At 41.3% G+C, this 19,115-nt stretch overlaps 1 protein-coding gene across 1 annotated transcript in view; it reads right to left on the bottom strand.

Moving 5' to 3' along the window:
• Nucleotides 1–19,115, bottom strand: part of CTNNAL1 (catenin alpha like 1) — a 64,180-nt gene that overhangs the window by 15,210 nt on the left and 29,855 nt on the right. Inside the window, exons 6-11 of the mRNA XM_046022026.1 lie at nt 18,608–18,778; nt 15,145–15,345; nt 12,648–12,734; nt 9,171–9,329; nt 7,451–7,543; nt 3,721–3,871 (exon numbers count right to left, since the gene is read on the bottom strand). Of these exons, the coding sequence (XP_045877982.1) occupies nt 3,721–3,871; nt 7,451–7,543; nt 9,171–9,329; nt 12,648–12,734; nt 15,145–15,345; nt 18,608–18,778 (862 nt within the window). The remainder of the gene's footprint in view (nt 1–3,720; nt 3,872–7,450; nt 7,544–9,170; nt 9,330–12,647; nt 12,735–15,144; nt 15,346–18,607; nt 18,779–19,115) is intronic.

The raw sequence follows: 19,115 nt of genomic DNA, 5'->3' as shown, positions 1-19,115 counted from the left end.
AAGAGACTATGGACTCTGAAAAACAACCTGAGGGTTTTGAAGGGTCAGGGGTGGGAGGTTGGGGGAACAGGTGGTGGGTAATGGGGAGGGCACGTTTTGCATGGAGCACTGGGTGTTGTGCAAAAAGAATGAATACTGTTACGCTGAAAAAATAAATAAAATGGAAAAAAATAAAAAAATAAAAAAAAAAACAAAAAAAAACTGACCATTCTTCAGGATAGCTTTTCCCCAAATGCTCTGCAGGTAAGGTTGCCCCTCTTTCCCCCAATTCCAATTTAAGCCAAGTTTAATAATCATTTAAAAAGAGTTGATAAAGATACCAAAATTCATTAATCTGAATCATTTTATACTTAATTTTATACCTGTTTTTTTCCAGACAAGCTTAATTATTGTCATTGATTCTACGCAGAGCAAATACATTGACTCAGTTATGTTTAGCTCTGATATCAAATTAAAGAAGTAGCATTAACAAACAATTCCTACCTCTGATGAAAACATGTTATAAACATTAGAAGTAACTGGAAAAACAGGAATTTTCATGGGGAAAACACAGTCGATATTTGAATTATAAACCTGTTTTCAAAGCACTGTTTTCACAGGGTTATCATAATTTTAGTACTCCCAAAATCCTTTGTTTAATACTCCCTAAATCAACACCACAACTGTACCATCTTTACTGCTCACCTTACCCCTCCAGATAAACCAAGTTCAGGGTTAAACTCAAGAGCCCTCTCATCTGATGGGAGGTCCAAAATGATCTCTTACGAAAACCTGAGAAATGCTGCTTTCATTTTCACTATCCAGAGCTCCTCTGCATCTCTACAAACTAAAGCTAATTACCCAAGGACCAAAAAGTCTATTTCACTAAAGATGTGCTATATAATTCCGTATTAGAAGTTCCCACAATTAGCTTTTTTGATTCTGGAAGGAGCTCTGTATGGCATGATCAGAAAGATCATTTCTAGACCCACTGAAAACGAATCACCAACTATTGAAGGACAGGTTATCGTGAGCTAACCACAGGAGCAGGACTGGGGTATTCTTTTTTTTTTAAAGATTTTATTTTATTTATTTGACAGAGAGAGAGAGATCACAAGTAGGCAGAGAGGCAGGCAGAGAGAGAGGAGGAAGCAGGCTCCCTGCGGAGCAGAGAGCCCGATGTGGGGCTCGATCCCAGGACCCTGAGATCATGACCTGAGCTGAAGGCAGCAGCTTAATCCACTGAGCCTCCCAGGCGCCCCGGGACTGGGGTATTCTAACCCAAACCCAGTTGTCATCCTCAAACTCTCCCTTACCTCTACACTCAATCACCAAATCCTACCAACATGACCTGTAAAATTCTTCTTCAATCAGGCCTTTTTCCTCCATTTCTACTATCATCATCTCATCATCTCTTATCTGGACAGGCCATTCCCTTGTTTTGAACTCCATGTTCATATTTATATGAACTCATATTTAACTCCTATTTATCCACAAGCACGTTCCTCCTTCTATGCCTCCCCTTTCCGCGAACAGCACCTTACACATCCAATCTGCCAAGTGATAAATTAGGTACAGAGCTATGGAACACAGCCATTGGGTAATATCTATATACTGAAGCCTAGTCATACTAATTCTAAGATGGTTCAAACAGAGCAAGAGAAATTCAGCCTCTTTGAAGGACAGTCTCCAAGCTGTGAGAGAAGGCTTCTTTTAACACTTAGTTATCTAAAATAATCTCAAATTCTAAGTGCTATGACTACATATTCACCATTAAGGGAAAGTGGAGTCTTTCTGATTTGGTCCTTTCTAATATGAAGACCATGGCTTCCCAGGAGGGAAGAAGGCAGAAATGGATGAAGAAAGAAAGTAGAAAGACACGTAGTGATTTTTGAGTTCTCAAAAGAATCCCAGAAGGCCCTATTGTGAAATTTGCGAGTCTCAGGGTAAGAAGGACAATGACCTAGCTCTGAGTCCCTTTCTCATTGCTTACCATGTTATTTGCTTTAATTGGTTGGTTAAACGACACTTGCAAACATATCTGATAATTCTTCTAGTAATGAGAGTCAAGATACTCAGAGCAGAACAAAGGTAGCTAGAATACAGCAAAGGCTTTTCAATAATAGCTGTAACGTGAGTTATAACAGTTGCAGAAAGAAATCAGGATCTGAAGAACACACTCTGTCCTTTGTATGGAAAGTAGTGGACAGGTGCAAGGTAACGGGCAGGCTTGTCATAATAACTGTACAGAACAGGAAAAACAACACTGCGACTCTGGACTCAAGCCAGTCAATAATGGCTCACCCAGAGCTGAACATCTTTGTCAGAAAAGCTATTCTTATGAGCTTAATGATAAAGGTCAGGACAAAGAAAGGCAGTACAAGAAATCAACCAGCTCCATCTCAGTTAACTCCACATAAGGATCCTTCTGAACAGCAAGACACTTCTCCAGTTCAACAATGGATGTGTCCTTGATGGAGGCAGCAGCTCCTCACCTACAAAGGAGTTTCTTTCAGCCCTAAAGAAGCCCTGATTTTTTTTGAGGATGTTACCCAAACCCAAAGAGGAGACCATTTTAATAACATCCAGCTTGAGAGTAAAAGAAACCAGAGACCATGTGGCCCAAACATAAGTACAGGGTCTTCCTGTTTCAGTTCTCATCTATCTGTAGTGGGTGCTCGTGCTGAGAAAGATGGGGAAGTCATTTTCTTCATTTCCTAAACATGTCCTACAGTTAAATGACGGTTCTTCTTCAGACACGAATCAACATCATCACTCTACCTTTTAATATTTGAAAACTGCCTCACATGAAAATCCACATGCTTATACTTTATAAAAGCATCAAAATGATTAGCCATTTAGACTAGCTATCACAGAAAACTTTAAATGTAAAAGCATGGTAAACATTTATTATACTTCACAAATTAGCATATACTTATAAAGTCTATCTAATTTCTTGATTTTAAAAAGCGAATCAGCAATTATCCTAAATAGGTATTTTTTAAAATATGAAATGTTTAGATGTTCAAGTCAACAAAAATAAATATGTAATTTGATGTTATTGTGGCTTTAAGGACATTTTATTTAAAAAAAAACAAGCATGCTTGATGCTAATAGAAGCCATTCAAAGGGGAAAAAAATACATGAAAACACATAAACATAAATAAGAGGACACACAATACAATGGAAAATAAACAAAAGTCCCTGTTATTAAAATAAAGAATAAAAATGATGCCTTCCTATACATTGTATAGTGCTATTCTACATGTTGTAGAAATACCAATGAACTTACCCACCACAGGAAATTTTCCAAGATTATGTAGTCATCAAGAAAGAGATTCCATCCAAGTGGAAGGAAAGCAATTCAAAAATCAAATAACTACATTCATTTCATTGTGAAGTTAGTAGAATTAAATCAGAGAATAATTATATTACAGAAGAGCTTTTGTACTAAAACAAAAGAACAATTAAGATAAAATATAAAATTACTGAATTTCAACAGGAAAACTAGAATATTAATTCAAAGAAATCTACTACACTGTTGTACAATAAATTGTACTGCTTACACACTACAGTAAAGAAGGACACACAACATTTTCCCAATTTCTCTGTGGAAGATACGTTACTATAAAAATAACCCGCTGGGTTATAATAATTCATTCTGCAACTGAGGTTTGACATTGAAAACTAATAGAGCTAATTAAAATATTACTGTATCTAAATACGCAGACCATTTCTCACCTCGTCTTCCTTCAAACACGTCACTGATTTCTCTTAGCAGTGTTGACATGTCACCAATTTGGGATTCCCAAGCTTCACAAAATACATCGAGATTTTCTTTAGCAATTTTACTAGATGGATGCAATGTCAGCGTTTCAGCAGCAGAAATTATCTAATGAAATACAACATACACAGGTATCCATTTCAGAATCTTAGCTCTCAACATTATAGTGGAGACCAAACCTAAGTCGGTACTGTTCAACTCAACAAACAACTATGAAGTGCCTTCCACACATAAGCCCCATGCTGGCCAACGTGGAGATACATGGAACAAAACTGTTTTTTTGAATGTGATCCACAAATAAACACATGCATCATCATATACAAATCTTCATTCAGGGAGCAGTGGTCTTCATTTCAGGAAAACTGCTTCAACAGAGTTATTTCCACAGCAGAATTCAAAGAGTCACACTCAGGCTGGAAAGAGTGTAGTGTGCACTGCCGCACAAGAGACAGGGCAGTGGCTGTGGCAGCAGCGGCCACAGTGTAATGGCGCTGTGGCAGCAGAAGTACCGGTAGGAGGCATGGGAGTGTGGGAGTGGTGACAGTGGTAGGTGGCTAGTAGTACCAGCACCGGCAGGAGTGGTAACACACACACACCTGTGAGCACACGGCAGACACCTTCTTGAGACAGCGTCTTAGAGGTCTGATATACATTAGTATTAATCTTTAGAAACACACAAAATATATTATTCCCATTACACAGCTAGAGAAACTGAGGCTCCGGGACACCAAGTAACTAATACATGGCTCTTTATTCACCTACTCTGTGCCAGGCACTGTACCCACGTTCCAGGAGCCAGGGAAGTGGTTGAGTGAAACAGATAAAGATGCCTGTCTCCGTGGAGCCCACATTATACTGGCGGGAGACAGATAATAAAAAACATACAAAAAATGATAAGATACTTAAATTATGATAAGTTGTATGTATAAAAATAAAGGGTAAGGAGGAGAGAGGATGTTAGGCGGTCACAGAAAAGGTGGCATGTGAAGGCAAAGACTGAAGAAGGCCGGGGGGTGGGGGGGCAAAGGAACCCTAGGGCCAGTTGTTTGGGATGAGGCAGGAGCACCTCTAGAATGTTCAAGGATCAGCCAATAGGCCAGTGTGACTGAACTGACATGAAAAAAAGGAAGGTCACCGGAAGCCATGTGATACGGAACATACACAGTTAGGACTGGACTGGACTGTGAGAGAAGAAGTCACTGGAGGGCTTTCAGAAGACTGATATGGTCCCCGTCACGCTATCTTTAAGGGAATTAGAGCTACATGCTCCAACCGCGTGGGCACAGTCACACGAGCACAGGACTTGACAAGCAGGTGGCAGCTTCTTGAGCAAAACAAGGTTCCCCATGTTCAGGGAAGGCGGGTACATGAGCTCACCAGAGAACCATGGGCTACATTTCAGGGTGACTCCCCTCTCAACCTGGAGCCATTGTATGGCTCCACTGTGTCCTGGATAGGACTGAACATTCTAAAGGAAATATAAGGAGGACACAGCTAAAGTAGAGATGTCCAGAAATAAATAAAAATTATCCCAGAGGCACCGCTCTATTTCCTTAAATGATCCCTTTGTGAAGCAGATGAGAAAGACTAGGAGTAAAAGCTAAGGCTGTGAGAACAAAAATGCTTCTCAAGTTGTGGAAGTTGCCAACAGGCTCTATCACCATCCTGGGGAAGAAAGTGTGGTTATTCCTAATATCCCTGTCACATTAAAACCAGTAAGCAGAGAATCACAGCCACACAGCAAGCAGGGCTTGAGAGCAGCAAGAGCTGACTGCATAGGCAGGGGAGTCCAACTCTTTAATTCTGTTGAAATACGTTGAAAGCCAAGGCAAACAGGATGACCCTCAAGTAGAGAAGTAAATATTAAAGCCTTGGTTTCTCCTAATAAGCCGAGGTCCTCTGGTTACAATAAAATGTTCAGCAGATGATCATTGCTAAGGATCACTCATATACTTCCTCCTTCCATGATAAGCCTTTGACACTGTTCTCTACAGGAAAGCACACATCCCTCCAACATTCCACATGTTTCTGCTGGGGGACACAGGCCACCACCATTCTAAGGTGTTGCTGTTCTCAACTCTAAATCCAAGGGCTCTACTAATACTGCAGTTAGGAGTATCGTCCTTTGGCACGATAGGTAAGAACACCTGGTAAATTGTATTTTGGAGCTTAGACCTAAAAAAGAAAGAAGCCCTTCGCTTTTCTCTTTAGATTAATTTGACAGGGATAGTATTAAATGGGATATCAATTTTTAAAAGGCTCTGGAAAATTATAAGGACAAAGTAATATTTCAGAAAGTTGAGAAAAAAAATCATAGTTCTTCCAAAGAAGCTCAAGAACTTTCATTTCTACATATTCCCATGTAGTCATTTTCTTTCCTTTTTTTTTTTTTTTAAGATTTATTTTTAGAGAGCAAGAGGGAGCATGAGCAGGAGGGGCAGAAGGAGAAGTAGAGAGAGAATGCCCAATATGGGGCTTGATCTCACGACCCTGAGACCATGACCTGAGCCAAAATCAAGAGTTGGACGCTCAACTGACTGAGCCACCCAAGCATCCCTCATTTTCTTATCTATGTACATTTTACATAGTATCAATTGTAGTAAGTATACAATCTGTATCCTGCTTTTATCATCTAACATTTTAACAATACATTTTTCAGTGTTGCTAATTCTAGTTATCATTATCATGCTAAGGTCATAATGTACTATTTACCTAACTTAAGATAACTATTTTGGTTCCAACTGAATCTTATTATAAGTAATACGGGAACAAATACTGCTTTAGTTTCTGTTTTTCTAATTTTTCCTATGTCCTTGGGAATCCTAGGTCAAAACACATAAATATTTTTATGGCTTGGCCCGTAATGGTAACTTTTTTTTTTTTTTTTAAAGATTTTATTTTCGGGGGGACTCCTGGGTGGCTCAATCAGTTAAGCGTCTGCCTTTAGCTCAGGTCATGATCCCAGGGCCCTGGGGTTGAGGCCTGCATTTGGCTCCCTGCTCAGCAAGGAGCCTGCTTCTCCCTCTGCCTGCTGCTCCTGCTGCTTATGCTCTCTCTCTGACAAATAAATAAATTTTTTTAAAAAATTTATTTTTTTTAAGTTTTTATTTATTTGAAAGAGAGAGAGCATGAGTGGGGGAGAAGGGCAGAGGGAGAGGGAGAAGCAGACTCCCCACTGAATAGGAAGCCGGAAGTGGGGCTCGATCCTAGGACTCTGAGATCATGACCTGAGCCCAAGGCAAACACTTAACTCACTGAGCCAGCCAGGTGCCTCTAAGATTTTATTTAAGTAATCTCTATACCCAGTGCAGGACCGGAAACCACAACCCCAAGACCAAGAGCTGCACACTCACACTCCACTGCCTAAGCCAGCCAGGTGTCCTGGCAAAGTACTTTTCAAATATGTCATTACAACCTGCACTGCAAACAGCTTCATTGAAAATAAATACAAACTAGGACAACAATTAAATAGGCCAATCTCCAGTTTTGCAGATGAGCAGCATCAGTATGGAATGTCAGCTATGTTCTGGCTCACTATCCATGAAAATGCCATTTCCTTCCTCATTACTCTCAGTAGATCTGACCTCCAGTTATGCAGAACTGCATTCTTCTTCCTTCCACACAATTTGCTATGATACTCAGACAAGACATAATAAAAAGAAATGATCTGCTATTGACCATACATACCTGTTGGCCAGTCACCTGAAATGTCTCCTCTGCATGTATACAGGTTATTTCAAGAGGTTCTGTCCCAGATATATGCCGTAACAATCGACAGACCTATGAGACAACATTTGAACTGAAGGTATAATACTTAAGACTGGAGTTAACAGTACTGTTTTGTATACTTGAGAGTTGCTAAGAGAGTAGGTCTTACAAGTTCCCATCACAAGGAAAAACGATTTTCTGTAACTATATGAGGGCGATGGATGTTAACCAAATTTATTGTGGTGATCATTTCAAAATATATACATATATGAGATCATTATGTTGTATCCCTTAAACTTACAGAATGTTATATGTCAATTATATCTTTAAAAAACATAATCATCAAATCTATTTTAAAGATTTTGTTTATTTATTTGACAGCCAGAGATCACAAGTAGGCAGAGAGGTAGGCAGAAAGAGAGGAAGAGAAGCAGGCTTCCCGCTGAGCGGAGAGCCCGATGCGGGGCTTGATCCCAGGACCCTGGAATCGTGACCTGAGCTGAAGGTAGGGGCTTTAACCCACTGAGCCACCCAGGCACCCCCAGCAAATCTATTTTAAAACAGAGATGTATCTATGGTCATTTTAAGAATGCTCCCTAGCAGTTTTCATGTGTAAGCAAGTAAAGGAGAGGAAGCTAGCCCACTTAGTCTAAGGGCTCCTCTAACTGCTAGTGTTTGTGATTTGGTGAGCCAGGCACAGCAGGTAACATGGAGACAGCTCTGTGGTTCATATCTGTGCATTTACATACATGTTGGCTACATACCTCATACGCACAAGTTATACACAGGTTAAGTATATATTTTTTACTAAGAGATATCTGGTGTTTTCAGTAAGTGGCAGGCTTAGAATATCAATTAATAACTGAAATTACAGCAAAAGTGGCAGGTGAAACCCCAGTAACACCCAAAAAGGTTTGGACAGAACAGAAAGGTTCAGAGGAGGAATGTCTTTTCTTTGTCCGTCCACATCCACTCTCCTTCCTTCCCAAACTGCTTTATGTCCTGGGACACTGACATTTGTAGTCTCCAGCTATGTCGGGCCAATGGGAAGGACCAGCAACAGACCAGCAGGAATGCAGAGCAAGGGCCTTTATTCTCATGCTCTTTCCCTGCAGGGTTGCCTTGGGCTGTCTCTGTGTCTAGTCCTGAAATCAGAACTTCTCCGGTGGCTTTCTGAAAGACTCTGTGACCTTCCAGTTTCCAGTAACCACTCCTTCTCCCTATGAATTTGGGCCCATCAGCAGTACCAGCTCTATCACTAACCCCAATTACTGCACTCCCATGGTTCCCCTCACACCCTGGCTATGCAATTGTAAGCAGCTCTTCTATTAAAGGCTCTTTAAATTATTCTAATTCAAGTGTGCCATCTCTTTCATGCTGAGACCCCCCACAGATTCAAATAGAAACAAGATCATACAGGGTGTCTGCAATGCTCTACTCCAAAGCCTAACCTCTCCGAGAGAATAAGGACAAGAAGATTAATAATGTACATCTGCGGGTTCCAGCAGTTTTTGTTGTTTTGTTTTAGAGGTCGGATTGTTGTTAGGACAGATAAATATTATATCTTAAGATTCCAAAGGAGACAGAGAAAATGCTCATATAAGTTACCCCAAAAAACCATATTTGAGTTACTATCCCCAGATGATGGTACGGCTATCATGAAACCACAATTTCTTTAATAAATGAACTTATCACTCACCTCGACAAGCTGCTCTTTCTGTTCAGAGAGTTTACAGGCATATTCAGCCAAGCCTTCTAAATTTCCTTCTACTCCAGTAAGTTTTAATGCTTTTAGAACCACATGATCGGCATGGTATTTTAACAGATCTGCTGCCAGCTGGGTTGCCGTCCTGTGGAGCTGCAGATGTGCGGGGGTGAAGGGCAATGAAAGGAAGACAACAAACAATCCAGTTTTGTCATCAAGCACCTCACAATCACTTTAAAAACGAAAAAGGAGCAAACTCAAAGCGTCCGCACTTGGTCCACCGAGAGGAAAGTGTGCAGCAGAAGCTGCGCAGCCCGGGGGAGCCTGTCAGTTCTCCCAGGGTGGGAGAGGCATGGACATCTTTGAGTTTCCTCCTGTCTGCAGAAGACGAGCTGTTCGGCTGCTGTGGCGTGGCTGGGCCCTTTTCATCCTGCTATTCACCAACTCATGGCCACACAGCTGCTCTCTTACTTAAAAAATGCTCCCACTGCTCTAGAGGTTAGTGGGAAACATACCAGTATTAAGAGGACGGTATTCAGATACTACGAGGAAAGTCAAATGGCAGTTCATGATCAGTAAGGTTTTTCTTTTTTTTTTTTTTTTTTAAAGATTTTATTTATCTATTTGACAGAGAGAGATCACAAGTAGGCAGAGAGGCAGGCAGAGAGAGTGAGAGGGAAGCAGGCTCCCTTCAGAGCAGAGAGCCGGACGTGGGACTCGATCCCAGGACCCTGAGATCATGACCCGAGCCGAAGGCAGCGGCCTAAACCACTGAGCCACCCAGGCGCCCCTCAGTAAGGTTTTTCAATAGACTTTTGAAAAGGTACTGATGTGAGATTCAATCTGTTAGGTATTCAACAGAATTTTATTAGATACCCAGATCATGGGCGACACTGTACTAGAGGCTGGACATACAGACAAGTAGGACACACTCCCTTCCCTCAGGGGGTTACAGCCCATCTGTAGTTGCTGTCTAGAACTTTACTCCCCAACTCTTGGGTCACAGGATAAATGACAGACAAATCCTGAGGCTATATTTGACTTGGGATGGATTTTAATCACAGCCTACTCTCAGCAGGTATCTTTGGATACTATTAAGTCCAAAATCTTCCCTTCATCGTGCTTTTTGTTTAAAAAAAAAAGGTGATGAGGCAGGTTATTCTGGGGCTCTCCAGGAAAAGATCATTTTTATTACCACTGTCCTAACGAGAATCTGACTTGAAGGAAGCCTATTGAATGAAGCGATTTTTTTTTTCCTGGAAATAATCCAATGTCAATACAAATTACAGGACCTTCTACAAAATTGACAATAGAGTAGTCTGCGTTCACGCAATCAAGTGAGAATAATTACAGTCAGAAACAAAGACATGAAAATGTGCTTTCCTTTGGAAACTAAATGCCACATAAGAATTTTAAGAAAATTTATTTAACCATCAGGGCCTTAGAGAATATCTAATGCCAGCCCTTTATTTTACAGACTATGAAAGAGGTCCTTAGAGGCTGAGTGACTTGCCCACAGTCACGTAAATCTGAGTGGTTCTAGAGACAACTTACTACCACCTAAGGGAGGAAGGGTGAACGAGCCCGAAGTTCCTTTCTGGACAAGGAACTGACCACGGGTCTTTATAGACACTATCTGCCTTAATCCTTATACAAATTCATTCTAGGCTGATGTTGTTACACCCATGTCAGAGGTTAGGAAAATGAAGCTGGTGGAAAGCTGCTCAGTCTATCATCAAAGGATTTTCCCCTCATACGGATAGTCAAATTTTAACAATAATTTAGTTAAAATTGAATAGGCTGGAAAAAATGGATAAGCCTTTTTTTTATGAGACTGACGCGCTACCTACTGCGCTAACGAGGCACCTGGATAAGCCTTTTTTTTAAAACCGAAGAAAACCATAACATCCTTCTATGTTTAATAAGATGTTAAAATGAAGGTTTTAGTAGAAGTCTGTACTAAGTAAGATGTGAAACAAATCATCATGTATATAATTTATAAAAGAAAACCAAAATCCAATTCCATTCTCTTGAACCCTTGACTGCAAAAATATAAAAGAATAAAGGAATTAGAGATAAGGAAGCTCTGGACCGCTGACGGGTGTGTTCTGAGCATCACCTCCAGACACACCACAGGGTAGAGGGAGCAGGGTGGCCGGGAGTTGCAGTGAGGGGCTCTGATGAACACACTCAATCACCCAGGAGAGACAAAGGCAGCCTAACCAGAGCCCAAAGCATTCTGTAAGGGCACCAGTTTCAAAGAACTTTCCACCTTTCCACCTCTTTTCTTCTGGCCTTGAGCCACACATGGCAAAGATCAAGAACTGAAGCTAAGGGGGGGGGGGGCACAGAAAGCTGTGAAGAGAGACCAGAGACCACACCTTTCCCAAAAGCCCTAGGTGGGGCTGGGGGCTGGGGAACAGGGGTAAGTCCTTAATCGAAGGACTAACAAAGTAGCAATTAATATATTGGAGAACTCATTCTAATTTTGGAACTGAGATTTTATTTCATCACCTAAAGCATGGACTGGCAAACTTACTCTGTAAGGGGCTGCACAGGAAATATTTTAGGCTTTCCAGGCTGCAGTGTCTACTGCAACTACCCAACTCTGCCATTGTGAAAAAAACAGCAGACACTATGTAAGCTCATGGGCAGGACTATGTCTCCCAAAACTTGACTTAACAACAGACAGCCTGGCTGTAGTTGTCAAACATCTGACTTACAGTGACTTTCAATTGCTTTAGAGTGATCAAATGGGTCAGAGATGGCCAAGTTTGGCAGGAAGCAGGGAAATCTCAACCAAAAAAATATTTTAAAAAATCAATTACATTAAGGTTATACTTTATATGCAGCAAAACGTACCAAGGGTACAGTGTGATGAGTTTTGACATTCATATCTATGTAACCACCACCACAATCAATATTTCAAACATTTCCTTTATTCTCCAAAGTTCTCCCATGCCTCCTTGTTGTAAATATCCTCCAACTTCTGACCCCAGGCAGTCACTGATTTGGTTTCCATCACTACACATTAATTTGCCTTTTCTAGAATTTCTTCTAAATGGAATTATATATATATATACACACACCCACTCACACAAAAACAACACTCGTTGGTGTCTGACCTCTTTCAGTGTTACATTTTAGTGATTTATCATATGATTACTTGTATTGATATTGTTTCTCTTCATTGCTGAATAACACTTGTTATAGTTATACCAAAATTCATTCATCGATTCCTCTGTGGATGGAAACTTAGACTATTTCTGGTTTGGGGCTACCATAAATAAAGGTGTTATGAACATCTACATACAAGCTTTGAGAAGGATGGCACTAAAAAAACAGTGGTTTTAAAATGGAAAACCATCTTCTGGACGCACAGACATACTAATACTAATGCACTTCATACATACTATGTCACATGAAAATTAGCAAAGGTTTAAAAGGGGCTAAATTTCAAACTATACTTACTTCTTTCTTGAGTTCATTGAGACTGTGACTGATTTTCAATACAGCAAGTTCTAGTTCTTCAGCAATACTTTTTGTTTTCTTGCTTTGCTAAAAATTAAAATATATATATATATATAGTTACCTCATCTTTTTAATTTGGTAATTCCAATTTTATTTAACTACAAATTATAATAAATGTTTAATATTCTGTGCATTATAAAAGAAATAGGTTTTAAAAATTCACCTATTTACGGTTAGAATGGAAAATAGAATTTTAACTCTCTAGTTATATTTTCCCATTCTAACCATAAAAAGATAAATTTTTAAAATCTCATTTCTTTAAAAAATTTATCATGTCAAAAATGAATCTATTTTATCTTCTGCCCAGAATGCTCATCTCTTTGCTCTTAATGGAGTTAAAAATTAAAATCCTATTTACCTTTAAGTCTCTACATAAATGTCTCCTTCTCAGAAAGGCCTTTTCAGATCACATAAACTAGGCCCTCTTCTTACCCATTCTAATCTTTATCTAAGTAATCTAGTTTGCAATTACATACTTACTTTTTAAATTTTTAAATTTTTTTTGTTTAAACTTGATCTTCCCCACTAGGCCCTGATAAGCTCCATGAAGGCTGCAATCACGTTTATTTTGCTCACTAATGAATACACAATACCTGATACAGCAAATGGAAGGTAGTAGGTACTCTGTTCTTTGAACAGATAAATCTAAGTTAAATATCAGTATCTTAAAGCAGTCTTCTTGATCCATCTCCCTAAGTATAAATTTGCCCTCCCTCAAATCGCTGCAACACATGGTCTATACCTCTGTTAGGACACCTACAAAACTTTCTGTAGTTGTCTTACCCCTTCCCACACTTTTCTCCGTTGCAAAATTCTTGCAGGCAAAGATTTTATCTTGTTCACCTTTAGATTTCTGGTGCCTAGTATGTAAAAGGCACTCAGTAACAACAAAAATGAATGAATGAACTATACATCTGGCATGCCAAGTCAGATCTGAGTGCTTGTGAAATATGGGAAAGGTGCTAATTGCAAATTTAAGTTTTGACAGACTCAGACAGAGAGCATTTCCTCTTTATGTTGACTTCTTATGTTGATGCTTGGGGAAAAATTGAACACTGAAACAATCCATGCTTCAGGTTAGATATCACATAGATATTTCGAAGTAATCACAAGATATTGTTTTTAGCCCTGACAGCACTCTACTCTAGGTTAATTTCCCATTGATATGACCATTTGCACTGTTGCGGTTCCAAGGAATAGGAGAAAAATGTTGATTGATATCTACTCTACTTTCATAAACCAATCTCTTTACACGAAAGTCAACTGCTCCTTCATTTGCTATTCTCAGCCACTTTCACCCCTCTGCCCTTACTGCCAAAGCTTTGTTCATAGCTGCCAGATTTGTTTCATCTATGCTTACATTGTAAATCACATTAAATACTTTTTTTTACATAACCTAGGTCTAAGAAATAAATAAATCGTGTGGGAGCCAGAGTCTCAAGACTCTACCTTTCGATTTTGTAACCACTCTCTACAAGAGTCTGAATACATGCTCTCTGTGCTGTCCCACTCTGGCCATCCTTTTTTTTTTTTTTTTTTAAGTAAACTCTATACCACATATGGGGTTCGAACTCATGACACCAAGAGCAAGAGTCGCATGCTCTCCCATAAGCCAGCCAGGTGTCCCCAACTCTGTCATCTTTATCATCTTGCCCACATAACCTCCCAGGCTGTATACATACCAGTCTACTTTGAATGGCTGCTCATAATCTTACACCAGGAATCAGAACAAGGGTGGAACATCTTTTATCTGCTTGCTGGATCTATCCTTGTCTTCTCTGTGTCTAGATTTCAATAGGTTGTCTAAACTGTTGTGTCCGTAGGGGCGCCTGGGTGGCTCAGTCGGTTAAGTGTTTGATTCTTGATTCCTGCTCAGGTCATGATCTCAGGGTTGTGAGATCGAGCCCTACCTCAAGCTCCCTGCTGGGTGTGGAGCCTACTTAAGATTCTCTCTCTCCCTATCTCTACCCACCCACGCTTCTCTCCTTCTCTAAAAACAAATAATAAAATAAATTTTGTGTGTGTAAATGCAGTGTCCTCAGAGTTAAGCACTATACACGTGTGAATGGCTCTGCCAGTAAGACTCAGGGGACAGAAACCTCTAGGTAAGAAGCATTTGGGGGAAGAATTTTCCAGAGATGAGTTTGGTGGACGAGTGGAGATGACGGGATGAACTCATGGTAGTGACCATGGTACAGAATCCAGGCTGGCCGGCCAGGTGAGAAACTGAGAAACGACAGGCCTCGAAATGTCAAGTACCATGAGCGCAGGACAGGAAGGATGCTCTGGGCCAAGAGGGAGGGAAAAAAGGGATGAGACATCCTGTCCCACTCCAGACCTCCTCCATACTCCTGGTGATTATGCTAGCTTCCACGGTTCTCAGAGATTTAGGGAAGAGCTACCATATAGGGTTTACTTTGACGAATAGAGCTCTTACACTCTGAATCCACACGGACAGTAACTGCTGCAGTTCCAGTCTCGCCTGAGTTGACAGTTCCAAGATGCGTTCCCTGCGCTCGTGGCTGGTGTAGGCAGAATCAGTGAAGTCCTCGGTGCGCTCCAAGATGACTTCCAGAGTCGCAAAAAGACTCTCTTTTGACTGAAAATAAAGATTCTCCCGAAGAGCTTCAATGTTCATCTGAGAACGAAAAGGAGATCCATCTCCATGAGTCAATATTCCCACCTAACCAAACGTGCTGTAACTTCTGGCAGTGCCCAGAGAGACACCAGCTAGAGATACTAGCAAATTCACTAGCAAAGTCTGGGGGCTTGGGGGAAATACAGCCTCCAGTGATGACTCTGTTCCCCAGGACACATGGCTCAGGAGCCACCAAAGGCCACACAGAGATTCACTGCAACAGCTGCCAACACAACACTGCTGTGAGATCAGTAAACACGGGGGGCCGAAGCGCAGGACGGTGCAGCAACGCAGGAAAAAACAACCCGCCCGCAGGTGGAGAATCTGCATCTGTGAAATGCTGAGGCAAAGTCCTGAAAGACTTGCTACACCCAAATCCCAACTTGTGCTGAGCCCAGGGGCCAGGGTGTGGAGGGTGTGGGTATGGGAAGGGCTGGGAAAGGCATCCCTTTTCCCGTGGTTAATTCAGCAAAACTCTGCAAGTCCCTTAATGGATCTCCCTACGTTTTGTGGAACACCGACAGCACCTCTACCAGTATCATCTTTCTGAAGCGCAAAGCTTCTGCGAGTGCTACTTCCCTTTAGGTAACTCCTCGCCACCTATACAATTAAGCTCAAATATCTACCGCTTAACACAAAATCCTCTAGGGTCTTGATTTTATAGATTTTCTGACAGTCTGTCTCGCCACCTCTCAAGTTCCCAAACAACCTGTCACTGCAGCCATCCTGTGCTCAGAGTTGCCCACACATGTGACAGACATGTGTTCTCTGGCACGTCTCTCTCTCAGCTGTCTAAGTGACACCATGACACTGCAGCTGGATCTAACCTCCAGCCTGTGAGGTGCAGCAGAAACACCTTGGGCCAAGAGGCAATCGGTGGTGAGGACCAGGACGGGCTCACACTGAATGTGCTGGTAAGAACATCTTACAGCAAATGTCTTTGGCTCACGTCACGATCCTGGAATCCCAGAATCGAGTTCCTGCATCAGGCTCCCAGCTCAGCAGGGAGTCTGCTTCTCCCTCTGACCTTACCCCTTCTCATGCTCTCTCTCAAATTAAGAAAAAAAAAAAAAAAAAAAGTTAAGGGGGTGGCTCAGCCATCAAGCGCCTGCCTTCGGCTCAGATCATGGTCCCAGAGTCCTGAGATCGTCGAGCCCCACACTGGGCTCCCTGCTCAGCAGGGGGCCTGTTTCTCCCTTTCACACTCCCCCGGTTCATGTTCCCTCTCTCGCTGCAACTCTCTCTGTCAAATAAATAAATAAAATCTTAAAAAAAAAAAAAAAGTTAAAAAAGAGAAAAGAATAGCTTACATTTGTTTAGCACTTAAAAGTCCTTTCACAAACACAGTCTCAAGTTAATCCTTGCATCTTGACCCATTTTCACAGGACCCATGAAAATACCGAGATTTGGGAGGGTCAAGAGGCCACAGCGGGGCCTGCTTCCCCTTCTCCTCTTGGCCCAAGGTGTAACCAGTAACCACCCCATTCAAGGTAGATAGCATTTTTTTTTTAAAGATAGGAAAGAACATGGATAAAAGTCAGGTATGGAACTGACAAGGAGCATCTGAGAATTTAGAATTTAAACAGAATTACAATATAAAAATTAGTCATGTTGACCACACACCATTTATGTTAGGTTTTTGGTTTTCCCCTTTGAAAGCACATACACAAACACAGCAACTGAGTAGAGTTGTTTTTTCAAAAGCCATTCATTTATATGGCTTCCTAAAATTCGTCCACACATTCCCAGTGCTGAGCACAGTAACGTATCTAGTTTCCATCTACAGAGCATACTCTCCACCAGTAATAATGGTAAGATGCCAACGAGATGCCCAGTGACGGGGAGACAGAGTCTATTCCTCATAGCTCTGCCCTCCAGAACGTATGATGCTGAAGGATTCGCAGCCAGAGCGGCCGGCAGCAGCCACAGGCACAGCACTGCCCGAGTTAACCTGGATCCCAACTTGGCACCAGAAAGCAAGAGACTTGGCTCTAGGCTTATTTGTTTCCCTAATTGTCCTTTAACCCTTGAGAAAACATCTCCCCCCCTCAGCCTTATAAAAAGAACGGATTAGAAAAATAATCTCTAAAATCCCTTAGCAACAAAAACTCTCAAAACAATGACTGGTCTTTGTAGCTTCTTTCCCCTCAGGAAGAGATGTAGGGCAGGGCTGGCTGCAGACAAGCAAACCCACAGGCACAAACTGCAAGGTCGTGGACTTTGGGATTAGTGAGTCCTGGTTCTAAAGAAGGGTTTCACCACTGACTACCCCTTTCCTCCTCAGAAATACAGTGATAAGAGTACCCACCTAAAATGGAAGTTAATGATTAAATTAGATACTATTCATGAAGACAATGACCCCTAAAAATAACTGGTCTTTCCATGACTTTCTTTCACCCCATGTTCCTACCTAAGGAGGAATTAAAAAGATGGAAGGGATGTTATCCTCGCCGCAGCCCCTGGCCTATTAGATAACTTCCAAGGGCCCTAGTCTTCCCAGTTGTTAAATGAGAGGTTGTACAAGATGACTCCCTAGGGTCCTCCTCAGTCAGACCCTGCTCTGACCCAGAGAGCACCTTCCCCAGCTCTCTGACTTCTCATGAGAAGCTCTGCCTGAAAATCGTGGGGATTCTACGTCAGACTGCCTGGTTTCAAATCCCGACTCTGGCACTTCCTCGCTGGCAAATTACTTAATCTCTATTTCTCAGTCTCCTCAACAGTAGAGTAGCAATAGTTCTCCTAGGATTTTACATGTACACACATTTAAAGCATTCAGAACAGGGTTGGCACAGAGTAAATGCTCAACAATACACGTTAGCATGTTAGTGTTCATTCTAGGTCTTAATTAACGTTAACACTATTACTATTACTAGAGTCTCCAAGTCTCCACCCTGGAGCTCAGGGAAGAGCAGGGATTCCAGAAGAAATTATTTGCTGTCTGTCATCAGCCACGGACAGCAACAGCACCACTCAGACTGGGCAGGGAACACCTTTCTATACAGAGGACAGGAGGCTCCCGCTGAAGCATGCAGCGACACGGGGCCCAGGGAGCTACTATAACCCCAGCCCAACATTCTCTGTACAGACAACGCTAAACAAATGCTACGGAATACTGAGTTTATACAGAGTGGCACTGTCTTAAAGAAAGTATCTACTTTTGTGAAGCATCTGTTCTAAAATACTACACCAACACATGCGTACTGCATCTAGAGGTGTCCCTCTGATATGGAAAGAAAAAAATATATCTTCTCCCCATTCTTACCTTGAATTCTTTAATTCCAGTAAAAATACTGACAGATGAAATGTCAGTCTCTCCACCTGGTTTGCAGTCAGTCACGATTTCTATCACCTTATCTAAGGCCACTTTCATTCGGTTAAATACTCCTTCTTTGTTTTTATGGGCTGATTCGCAGTTGGGATGCCTGAGACATGTCTTCAAAACAATTGAGAATGTTTATTTTCAGATTAGGCCCATACCATAATACACAAAATCTGACAGAGAACTTGTCATGCTAATAAAAATGGTTCTTTACCAAAATCTCCCGGGTCCCTGGCTCACCCAGCTGCTTCTCCTCACTAAAAGTGGAAGCAGGATGAGTAAAAAGCGATAGCAAGGTTAAGTGAAAAAGGCAGAGTGCAAAAACTGTATCTTTATGCTTCAATAAGATTACTTAAAATTGAGGGGGGGGAGACTATCTTCATCATGATTAAAACTATTTTAAAATGTTGCCTTCCAGGTGCGAAAAATAAAAAAGAGTGGGGACACATGA

This window comes from Meles meles, chromosome 11 (assembly GCF_922984935.1).
Source record: "Meles meles chromosome 11, mMelMel3.1 paternal haplotype, whole genome shotgun sequence".
Lineage (NCBI taxonomy): Eukaryota > Metazoa > Chordata > Mammalia > Carnivora > Mustelidae > Meles > Meles meles.
Note: the sequence above shows the minus strand (reverse complement) of the source record. Positions and strands in the feature narration are given on the sequence as shown.